The 10301-nt window shown below is 55.7% G+C and overlaps 6 protein-coding genes across 9 annotated transcripts in view; 2 read left to right on the top strand and 4 right to left on the bottom strand.

Moving 5' to 3' along the window:
* Position 1: 1 nt before the first annotated feature.
* H310_06374 (hypothetical protein) lies at positions 2 to 3387 on the bottom strand. The gene is made up of 4 exons (XM_008871422.1): positions 2280 to 3387; positions 2012 to 2221; positions 283 to 1967; positions 2 to 216 (listed from the first exon to the last, which is right to left on the bottom strand). The coding sequence occupies exons 1-4, from the start codon at positions 3332 to 3334 to the stop codon at positions 59 to 61; spliced, it is 3108 nt and encodes a 1035-aa protein (XP_008869644.1). The 5' UTR covers positions 3335 to 3387; the 3' UTR covers positions 2 to 58.
* Positions 3388 to 3665: 278 nt separating this feature from the next.
* On the bottom strand, positions 3666 to 5069 carry H310_06373. Of its 2 annotated transcripts, XM_008871421.1 has the most exons (3): positions 4137 to 5069; positions 3972 to 4062; positions 3705 to 3918 (listed from the first exon to the last, which is right to left on the bottom strand). In XM_008871421.1, the coding sequence occupies exon 1, from the start codon at positions 5030 to 5032 to the stop codon at positions 4415 to 4417; it is 618 nt and encodes a 205-aa protein (XP_008869643.1). In that variant the 5' UTR covers positions 5033 to 5069; the 3' UTR covers positions 3705 to 3918; positions 3972 to 4062; positions 4137 to 4414. The 2 variants fall into 2 exon arrangements, with proteins under 2 accessions (XP_008869642.1, XP_008869643.1); XM_008871420.1 differs by having other exon boundaries at positions 3666 to 3918; positions 3972 to 5069.
* Positions 5070 to 5207: 138 nt separating this feature from the next.
* Positions 5208 to 6956, top strand: H310_06372 (hypothetical protein). The gene is made up of 6 exons (XM_008871419.1): positions 5208 to 5472; positions 5521 to 5601; positions 5665 to 5744; positions 5800 to 5976; positions 6024 to 6129; positions 6184 to 6956. The coding sequence occupies exons 1-6, from the start codon at positions 5233 to 5235 to the stop codon at positions 6304 to 6306; spliced, it is 807 nt and encodes a 268-aa protein (XP_008869641.1). The 5' UTR covers positions 5208 to 5232; the 3' UTR covers positions 6307 to 6956.
* On the bottom strand, positions 6320 to 6960 carry H310_06371 (hypothetical protein; the record flags this gene model as incomplete). Its single annotated transcript, XM_008871418.1, has 1 exon — positions 6320 to 6960. The coding sequence occupies one exon, from the start codon at positions 6958 to 6960 to the stop codon at positions 6346 to 6348; it is 615 nt and encodes a 204-aa protein (XP_008869640.1). The 3' UTR covers positions 6320 to 6345.
* An 82-nt stretch (positions 6961 to 7042) lies between these two features.
* On the top strand, positions 7043 to 8423 carry H310_06370. Of its 2 annotated transcripts, XM_008871416.1 has the most exons (5): positions 7043 to 7297; positions 7356 to 7522; positions 7571 to 8064; positions 8108 to 8243; positions 8288 to 8423. In XM_008871416.1, exons 1-5 carry the CDS (start codon positions 7054 to 7056, stop codon positions 8354 to 8356), a joined length of 1110 nt encoding a protein of 369 aa, XP_008869638.1. In that variant the 5' UTR covers positions 7043 to 7053; the 3' UTR covers positions 8357 to 8423. The 2 variants fall into 2 exon arrangements, with proteins under 2 accessions (XP_008869638.1, XP_008869639.1); XM_008871417.1 differs by lacking the exon at positions 8288 to 8423 and having other exon boundaries at positions 7356 to 8287.
* H310_06369 overlaps positions 7043 to 10301 on the bottom strand; it is a 7892-nt gene continuing 4633 nt past the window's right edge. Inside the window, exons 3-5 of one of the 2 annotated variants that reach the window (XM_008871414.1) lie at positions 9752 to 10215; positions 9094 to 9700; positions 7043 to 9045 (exon numbers count right to left, since the gene is read on the bottom strand). In XM_008871414.1, coding sequence (XP_008869636.1) covers positions 8410 to 9045; positions 9094 to 9700; positions 9752 to 10215 — 1707 coding nt within the window. In that variant the 3' untranslated portion in view covers positions 7043 to 8409. The remainder of the gene's footprint in view (positions 9046 to 9093; positions 9701 to 9751; positions 10216 to 10301) is intronic. The other variant, XM_008871415.1, reaches the window with a different exon arrangement.

Here is a 10301-nt window from a genome sequence, read left to right as displayed (position 1 = left end):
ACTCGAAAAACACAAACTCGATTCAGGGCTAGCCAAACGTCGACACGTCCGCGAACAATCACTTCAAAATCTGGGCCAGGAACGCGCTCAACGCGTTCGAAAACGCCGGCTCGGCTGTTCGCACCGTGATGTCCAACGCGCCAGGTCGCACTTTGCAGTGGATCAGCGCGACAGCGTCGGAGTGGCGCAGGCGCCCGGCCGCAATCACTTCGCTTGCTACACACATCCAACGAAACGTTAGCATCCATATAAAATCAGTTCGTAACGGGTAGGGCGACGTACTTTGCGCAATGGCTTCGACAGGGTTGATGTCGCTGCCATGGATCCGATGGCAAAAGTCGTCGAGCGACCGAATCGTGGACGTCGCGACGGATGCCTTGATTTCGCAAGGACACGAGCCCCAACGGCCGCCAAATTCTTGCGTTGTAATCTGCCACGGTTCCAACGACTGTCCTTGGTGTTGAAACTTGTCCGGCAGGATGGAACTGATGAGGCCGCTCATTTGAAAGGGGTCCAGAGCGGCGTCGGCAGGCTTCGGAGCAGCAGGGGCGGCGGCAGCTGGCTGCGGGGCAAACGGGTCCAAGTACCTGTTGGTCGACGACAACGGGTTACTCGCGTAGTTCGAGTCGAACGAAATGTCGAGTAAATCCACGTGCGCAGGTTGCTGCTGCTGTTGCGGTGCAGGGGGCGCGTTCAGGAAGTTGCTCCCTTGGTCGCCCTCGGATTTGACGGACTTGCGCTTGATCGTCTTTTTCACCGTCGGTTTCCGGGACAGCGACCCAGGAGCTTCCGCGCTCTTCACCGATGCACGTTTTGCGGCGGGTAGGCCGGCACCCGGCACGCCACCAAACAACGATGCAGCCATGACAGCTCGCTCGTCGACAACGGGATCGTCATCCGTGTCTTCATCATCATGGCGGTACGACGACTCGGAATGGTACGTGGTTGAAGGTCCGCCACCGTACGGCGCGGCCGGAGCCTGCTGCTGTTGAGGAGGGTATCCATACGGAGGTTGGTTGATGCCATACGGTTGAGTTTGTTGCTGGGACGGTTCGTTTGCGTTGATACCAGTGGGGCCCCACACATTTCGCACAGACTTTTGCTGCGATCCCCAGCCAGCGGCAGCCGGAGGAGCGCCACCGAAAGGGGCACCCGGGGTAGCTCCCGGTGCGGGATACATCGACGACGGACCACCTGACGGAGCCCATGCAACACCACCACCAGTCAACGGATCGTTGCTTTGGAGCTTGACGCCAGCGTACGGCAACTCGGGTTTCTTGTACGCTTCGATGTTGAGCTGCACTTGGGACCGGCGACCACCAAATCCGTCGTCGTCGTCCAAATCAGCGGGGGGATCGTACCGAGGAGCTCCCTTGGCAAGCGCTGTGTCGACAAACGACTGCAGGAACGACAAGTTCACGTCCACATCCAGGTCTTCACAGCTAGCGTCAACGGGGTGGGTGCGGACGAGCAATTCAGGAAATGGCTTCAACGCCAAGTACTCCAAGCATCGCTGTTGGAGGTCAATGTGGCGTGACGTCTTGTACTTGTGCATCATGCTTTCTGCGACGGCAAGTCCGCGGCCTTCAAGTTGGGCGAGGAGCTTCGTGACTGCAGACACAATGTAGCTGCGGGTTACGTCCTCGTTATCAAACGGCCGGTCGATCAACTCGCACAATCGCTCGGCGATCTCGTCGACGTGCATTGCATCCGACAGGTACCCGTATTCGCCCAACACCCACGCCATCGTGCATACAAGAATGTCGGGAAGGACGGGCTTTTCGAGCAATTCCAAGTACGTGTCGACGGCATCGCGGCGCAATTCCGCATCTTGGTCCTCATCGTCGCCGCTGCCTTCCGCGATGAGGCGCATCAGGTTATGCGCCACTTCGACCTTGACCAGGTCCCCGCCCAGCTCAAACACGTTTGTCATCGTTTGGATATACCACGCATTGCTTGGTGCAAATCTAGATAATGCCACGTCAAAGAAATCGCAATTACGTCCACCCACCGTTCGGCACATTGCGTGATGCGGGACACCAATTCCGTGCGCAAAAACACGTCCGTCGCTTCGCGAAGGAATGTTGTGAGTTTGGCCACGATGAACTCGACGTTGACGGGATTCGTCATGCGGTAGAGAAGGTCGAGGGTCTTGCGCTTTAGCGTCTCATCGGGATCTTCCAAGCAATCGATCACTGCCATTTGATGGGCCGCAGCATATCTGCGACCGGTCCGTGAGATCGGGCAAACACAACGGAGAGAATACAGGACCTACGTACCGCGGGTGGTCCTTTACAATCGCAGCCAGCCCAGTGACACCCAAGTACTTTAAATTGTGGTTGTCGCTCGATATGAAGCGCGAAATGCTCGCGGCGGCCGCGTCCAAAAGCGTCGAGTTGGGGTAAATCGTCGTGACGGTGCGGACACATTCGTAGATGATGGCGTATCCGACGTTGATTCCTGTGTCGGCGCGGCGCATGACGTCGTGGAGGACTTCGTACATGCCTTCGCTCGTCGTTTGATCGGCCTGGCCGAGGAGCGCCAGGATCTTGAGCAGTCGGATTTGAATCCACGGGGCAGGAATGCGGTGGTAATCGAACTCGCGCGGCAAGCGGTGCTCCGTGATTTGCTTCAGAATACTCACGTAGCTGGGCACCAGGTCTTTGTACGCAGACGGAGTGATCACTGCTACATCGTGCAAGAGACACAGTGCTGCCCCCATGACACTCGGGTCACGATCGCAAAGAGTGCGGCGCAGACTGTCGCCAATGCCAGCCACACTATCGGGATTGAGCTGATGAAACCGATGGAGGGCCATCACGGCCTTCTTGCGGACAAGCTCAATTTCGTGACGAAGAGATTCAAGGATCATGGGTTGTACGGCAGGAATCATCTCCGTGGTCACAAGTTTGCAGACTGCCATGAGCGCCGAGCACACTTCGAGGTGGTTTGCCGACTGAAGGTCGCGCTGCAGTTGATTGATGATCATAAAGCGAAACTCGTGGGTGGGGGAGAGCGTCAGCGAGCATGTAAGGTACCCCACGCGCTTTTGGATGAGATTCGTGGACGCAGTCATTTCCACCGCCTTGATATATCCGAAGGAAGCATCATGTCCGAGCATTTCCACGTACATGAGTCGGATCAAGAACTCTTTTTGCTTCTTCTTGTTGGCTTGCGCGGCCTGGGAGTTGGACGCTTGACTCAACTCGGTCATCTTGCGCTTCAGCTGCGCTACTTCGGACACAATGATTCGGTCCTCTTCCTGCTTCGACTTGGATTCGCCGATGCTCTTGACGAGCTCAAAGAAATCCTTGGAGAGATGGCTGCCCGACATCTCACTTCCCGCTGGTACAAGTCACTTGAGTCGAAGGCGAGATCCAAAGATGCCGGCACCTCAGTTTTGAGGGGCAACCATTTTTCAATTATAGCCAATCAAGTAACATCAAAATTCTCATTTTAACCAATAGATTGTCGACAAGCAACCACACCGCCACCATGCCCGCAGTGGGAGTGCATGCGCGCAGTATAGAAACACCGCGGCACGGCGCTGTTGTCGACGAATGGAATCGTAAAGGCCATGAGCCTCGTGTGCCTGTTGCTGTCTGTCCCCTTGGGGTCGAGAAGTCAAGGACGATCACGATTCAACTGTCGTGGTGCGTCTAGACATGCTCGAAACATGCTGCCGTGTGCACAAGGCACGAGCTGCAAGTTGTGCAAAACAGGGAGACGAGAGAGGGCACGAAATGAAACGGAGAAAGGTTTCCACGCCTCCTCACTCGTTGTACATTCGAATGTCTATGCCGTGAACGAAGTGTTCATCTCTGGCTTACATGGAAGGGATCATGTGTATCCTTGGTGATGCGAATGCATGGCGGCCCCAGATGTCACGTGGACGCTCAACTCCACTTGGTAGACAAGCTAAAACCAGCCGACGCTCGTGGGATGTTGCAGGACTCGGGAGGCGATCGCACCTCGATGGAGTGGAAGGGACGCTGGTATTGCTACCCCACCAAATGTCCACGATGCATATCGGTGTTCGAGATTGCGACGATCGCAGTAGCCCTAACAGGTCAATATGGCAATGACGTCCACCGTGGAGCGAGGAACGGAACTCCTCTCAACACGGCTAACACTACCTTTTCGGTGAGGCCCGAATTGGTTCCATCTCGTCCCAATGAGAGGACCGAGGGGTTGCACCTTCCAACATCAAAGGGCCCTGAATCAATGCTGCTGAAGCCTCTTCCGAACAACGATGCAAGGCTCTTGCTGGTGACGAATCCAACAGTTTACAATGTCCTTCATGTGAAGATAATGTTCCCGACTCTGGGGCCGCCATCAAGTGTGTTGGACGTGTGTCATCCACCAGTGAGGCTGGATATTGCAATGACCACGAGGGCTCCACCGTCCGCCACTGCTACGATGTCGCCGCCCACAGATTCTCCGACAATAGGTGGAAAATGGTAGTGCCAGGGTGGCGGCTGAGAATGCGCTGTCGTCCTTGGAGCACGCCGAGTTCAATGAGGCATCCACATGCAAGCACTTGACCACCGCATTGCTTGACCAAATCCACTCCAGCTGCCATCGTGCCCCCCGTTGCAAGCAAATCATCAATGAGAAGAACTTGATCGCCCGCAACAACGGCGCCTTCTTGGATGCAGAGACCGTCGTCGCCTCCGTTCGGGTCATCGCCAGCGTACTCCTTTCCGTAACGGACAGAATGGGACACCCGAGGCATCTTGTTTGGCTTGCGAAGCATGAACAGCTTCTTCTTGAGACGCATGGCAATCACTGGGCCAAGCAAGAACCCACGGGCGTCAAAGCATCCAATTGACGTAATGCGGTTGGCGAAGGGCTCGACGTGCGCGACGAGGAGGTCCATGCAGATGGCAAAATCGACGGGACTTGCCAACAGGCCTCCAATGTCGTAGAAACTGACTCCCTTAAAGGGCACAATCGGGATGCAAGCTGCTACTTGGCGCAAGCGCTCGTCGTCGGTGTGTGTCTGGTCCATCGAGTTGCCAGCTGGGTCCATGGCTCGCTGTAGTGAAGGGTTTCCAAATACTTCGAAGTATCCGTTTTTCAAAATATTTTTCTCTATGACAGGTTTTTGTGGAACATCAAAATTCGATAAAACCGAGTGACGTTGATAGGATCGAAAATCAAAGGTCGTTTGTATTTTCTAGAAACGCTCAAAAAGATATTTGAACGCGGCAAGCGCGGGTTGATTCCTTCATGCTGCCGCTCGTGCTGTACGTGTATGTGGCTGTGCGGACGGCCGCTGCTTGGCTATGGTTGAGGTTCTGTCGATGGCTGACCCAGCCACTTCGTCTTGTGTTGAAAGCGAACGAGTACCAACACAAGATTGTGATCATTGGCGATGGGTTTGCGGCTGGGTTTGGCGACTGGATCACCATGGCTACGTCCGGTGGTCTGTCACAATACCTTGCCCAGGAAGTGGCCAAGGAGGACAAGGTAGGGTGGGTGCCCTTTCGAGTACTCTATGTCGACGATAGCGTGTAGATTCGACACCGCTGGCAAGTCATTAACCGTGGCATCCTCGACACGGATTCGTCGCAGTGGCACCCCACGTCGTCGACCAAGGTAAGGGTACCATTACCTGTTTCTTACATTCCGCATTCTAAACAACACATTTTCCCTTGGAAGTATTTCCAAGACGTGTTTTCTGTGCCCCAGCTCCGTGATGCCGACATTGTGATGGTCATTGTTGGGTCCATCGATTCCAGGTAGGTGGAGCAGTCCAGTCCGTCCATTGGCCAGTGCTCAGTGCTTACAACGTAGACGCAAGAACCCTTCGATTTCCCCCGAGCAAACTGTTTGCAACATTCAAGCGATTTGCGACGCGTTGCGGAAGAAGGGCAAACGTGTGTGCGTCGGGTCCCTGTGCCATGCGGATTTTGATACCGAGAACGAAACCCATCGAGTGACGAACCAGGCGCTCGTGGATTACTGCGAGTCGTACGTGGCGTCCTTCTCCTTGCGATGTGTTGATGTGCATGCGTTAGAACCAAGATGGACGACTTGCCCGTGAAGCTCACGCCGGACCTTTCCACACCCGTTGTGCGGCGGAGCGACTCGAAGGCATTTGATGGATACCATTTCAACGCAAAGGTAAGGCACGCCATCGTCAATTTTGACCTCGTACTTGATCATGTTGCCCCATAGGCGTACCAGCAAATTGCGCGGGACTCCATGGCGGTCCTGACCCCGCTGCTCACGGCCGTTGAGTGGGCGACGTGGAAGAAACAGCTCGAAGGGGTCAAGTACGACCCTGCGCTGTACGATTAACTGGTCAACAAAGTCGCGGTGTTGCACTGGTACATTAGATTAGGAGGACCAGTCTGGAATCTCCCTCTCAGGTTTTGCCGCCCAGTACGCTTCCATCTGACGATCCAATTCCGCCTGCTTCGGGTCCGGCCCTTTGCCTCCTTGGTGCCAGTACGTATCCATGTCAAAGTCCAAGTCTTCAGGTTTAGTGGAGGGTGCATTTTGATCGTTACCACGAATGCCGTGGTTCCCGCGTCCTCCGTAGCCTCCACGACCGCCACGTCCCCGGCCACCTCGACCCCTGTTACTGCTGATCCCTCGAATATTCTGGGGTGTCCGAGCCAGCTTTTTTGTTTCATGTTTTGCAGTGGCGGGTTTGTGGGCAACGGGAGGAGGAGGAGCGGAAAGACCTCGGCGTGTATTCACGTTCGTTTGACGCTTCGCCTTTTGAACAGCTTGAACGCGTGTTGCACTTTGCTGTGTGACGTTCTTCTTCACAGGAAGCGCAGACGCATGCAATGCTGCAAATCGCTCTGACAAGGGTTTGCTCAAGAAACCAATGATGTTTCTTTCCTTGTTTGCTTCCGCATGCTCGTGCTTGTGGCCGTCTCGTCCGCCAGTGCGACCACCGCGGCCCTCGTAAGATCGGCCTCGTCCCCTTCCGTGGCCGGTCATTCGATTTCAAAATGACCGGTTGCACAACCTGTCCAGGCTTGTTTTATCCGGGATCAATTATCCGGAAATCCAGTGAGAATATCTTCATCGACGATGCAATGCGGCGGATGCGCCAAGTCGTCCGATCGCATCAACATGCTGTGTGCAAACTGCGCGGGGAGCACCGTCCAGCAAAAGCGAACGATCCTCATGGCGCTGTGGGCAGATGTAGCTGTTTTGCGGGAGAAATCTGCCCATGCTCTTGAGAGTAAGGACCTGTCGTCATACCAAATCGACATCCAAGCGTTGGAAGACCAACAGCAAGAACGGGAGCGGTGCCAAATCGCGCTTGACAGAGGTAACTCCTTGATTCATCGAAACACGCATATGTAGTGGATGCAACGTGAGTCCCGCAGAACGCATCGCCTTGGCCAAGTTGAAGCACCACATTGCCGAGCGGCAAGCACAACTCCTCGTCGCGAAGACTAGACTTCACGGCCAGTCCACCGCGGCAGGCGAAGCAGATGACGGAGTAGACTACATTATGGAAGGCCTGGGTCGGGTTCTCCGATGGAACGAACAGGTATGCACTCGAGCAAATGTTGCATGGCAGCGTGACGGTACTTTGCAGAACCTTACGGCTATGCGTCGGACCAAGGTGCTGCAGCTGTTCCAGTTGTTCCAGCTATTTCCCGCGCCACGTTTGCGGTACTTTCGAACGATCGTCAAGCTTCCAGTGCCATCGTCTGGCCAGTACGAAGCGACAGAGCATCTTCCTCCCGAGGTCGTGTCGGCTGCACTTGGCCGGATGATACACCTGCTGATCCTCTTGCCAAAGTACTTGAGCCCTCTGGTGTATCCGCACCCCATGATCTTCAACGGATCCTTCTCGACGATCGGCGAGCAGAGCGGCGAAGGGGCGGGGTGTCACACACTCTACCCCGATGGAAGCATGGGGTTTGCGCGAGGAGTGGCCATGCTGTGGCAAAACGTTGCATACTTGTGCATTGCGCAGGGCATGATGCTGGACGAGTTGGACCCAGTTGATAGTTTGGGCAATTTGATTCGGCTCGCTGAGTGTCCGACGCTGGGTTCCTGCGCGCCACACAAGCCGAGCACCGAACGGTACCCAACCTTTCTAGTTGAATTGAACTTTACCTTGCTTCAGGTTGCATGAAATGATGGCCGAGTCGTCTGCGGCCATGGGAGGCCATCCCCTTGTCGCGATGGCGTCCAGCCTACGTATTTTGCCCGAGTACAACCCGAACGACATGCCTGACCACGACGGCGGGCCATCCCCCGTGGTGCGTGCATGCCATCAGTACGTTGGTTGTCACGTGTATCTTAGGGTCTCTCCGAATGGAATGTAGTCGAAGCTCGTCCATCGTTTCGACAAATGCAGTATGCACCCCCGTAGTCTCTCCTTTGGAATAAATAGTCTTGGCTGGCGCTGGTTCCTTCGCCACATGCCTACTTTGGCTTGGGTTTCGCCTGGGGTTTCGTCGATGCCTTGAGCCCTCCCCGCGCTTTGCCTTTTGGTACGTCGTGGGACACCATGCCTTGTCGCGTTGTCGCCGCCACAGTGTCGAGAGGAGTTTGCTGAAGTCGACGCATGATTCGGTTCTGCAGCGCCTTGATGTCGTCGTGGATCGTGGCCGTGTGTGCGTTGAGCTCGTGCATGTCGTCCTGAGCGTAGGGTTCTACCACGTGCTGGTCGAGTTGGCACTGTGTCTTGAGTTGGTTCTTTTGTATATTTGCTTGCACTTCTTCAAGCAACGCGCTCACGCGATGCGCCTCGACCGACCGATGCGTCTGCACTTGACTCGTCAACGCCGCGACGCAGTTGTTCTTTTCGTCGAGCAGTTTGACCAGCTCGGTATTTTTTGCCTCGGCTTCTTTCCACCGACGCTCCATGTCAAGTGCGACATCATGCGTTTGCCGGAGCTGGTTGTCTTGGTCCGCTTCGTGCTCTTGTATGGCTCGGACCGTGTCGGCCAGCCGCATCTCGTAGTCTTTGCAGCGTGCGGCTGCATCTTGGCGCTCGGCCCGCTCGACGGCAAGAGTGTCCTCGACCCGTTGCAACGATCGCTGGAGCTTGGCCATTTCCTGCAGAGGAGAGCATGAGTTTCCACGCGCAAACGATGGCGATCGTACGTCAACTTTTTGGTCGAGTTGGAGCTGCAGCTTCTTCTTGTCATCGTTGTGTCGTTGATGCTTCTCACGTTCTCGCGTAAGTTGCTGCTGGGTCTGAAGTAATGCATCCTGGCTGTTCCGCAGCTGCCGCCGCAACCCTTCGTTTGTCGCTTCGACAGCACCGACGTGCTCGGCATACTGCGTCCTGTCTGCTTCGTCCAACCGCTCTTGATCGAGTCGCGCCTGTTCCATGTCTTGCAACCGTTGCTGAAGAGCGACAACTCGTTGCTGAAGCACCGCGTTGGCTTGGTCGATTTTGTCATGGGACTGCTGCCACGTACGGATCGACTCGTCTTTTTCTTTTGACGTGGCCTTCCAAGTAGACACCTGCTCGGCGAGCTGGATCGTCGTGTCGTTGAGCTGAAGCATCTCGGCCATGACGCGGCTTCGTTCTGCTACGTTTTGAGCTGCCTTCGCGTCGGCGGTTTGTAGCCGTGTTTGAAGTACTTGAGTGTATTGAGTGCGCCAGCACGTCCACAGCCGACCCAGCAGCGCATGGCTACGTAGGGAGCTAGCAAAGCGCATGAGGCCGTACGGTTTACGGCGCTGGAGCGCGAACACCCTCCATCTACAGCCATGAATGGTTGATATCGACACGGGAATAACTGTCGTGGAATACCGTGTCATGCACTGCTGCACCCAGTGATGGGCATGCCGGGTTGCCAAATGGCTCGTACGTCGGTCGACATCGCGCCGGGCGTGCTGCTTGCACACTGCGCGCCGAAATCCGTGAAATGCTTCGGCCAATGTCGCTTGCTTCTGCTTTTTCCGAGCATGCAAGTGTGTCGCAGTGGCGGTAGCCCATGCATGCCACACCCGTCGCTCCAACTTGATGCGACGGTGCTTGAATGCTTTCAAACATCCCTGGACGTACTTGCGACGCATAGACTTGTACGTGGTCCAGTGCCGCCACACTTGTCGGAGTTTGTGGTGCACCCACTGACGTCGAGTGATGGCGACCATGCGGGCGCGGTGCTTCTGAGCTCGCGTGAGGCTTGCCCACCGCATCATGGCCTTCTTGACAATGTACCGGTCGATCCTTCGAGTGGCACGGGCTTTTTGGCGCCGACGTTCGACCCACATCTGCAAGTGACGACGTCGCTTCAGAAACATGCTCCATACGATCGTGGCATGTCACCAACCTGCCACTGTCTCCATGCAACCAGACT

This window comes from Aphanomyces invadans (genome assembly GCF_000520115.1).
Source record: "Aphanomyces invadans strain NJM9701 unplaced genomic scaffold supercont1.11, whole genome shotgun sequence".
In the NCBI taxonomy this organism is placed as follows: Eukaryota; Oomycota; class Saprolegniomycetes; order Saprolegniales; family Verrucalvaceae; genus Aphanomyces; species Aphanomyces invadans.
Note: the sequence above shows the minus strand (reverse complement) of the source record. Positions and strands in the feature narration are given on the sequence as shown.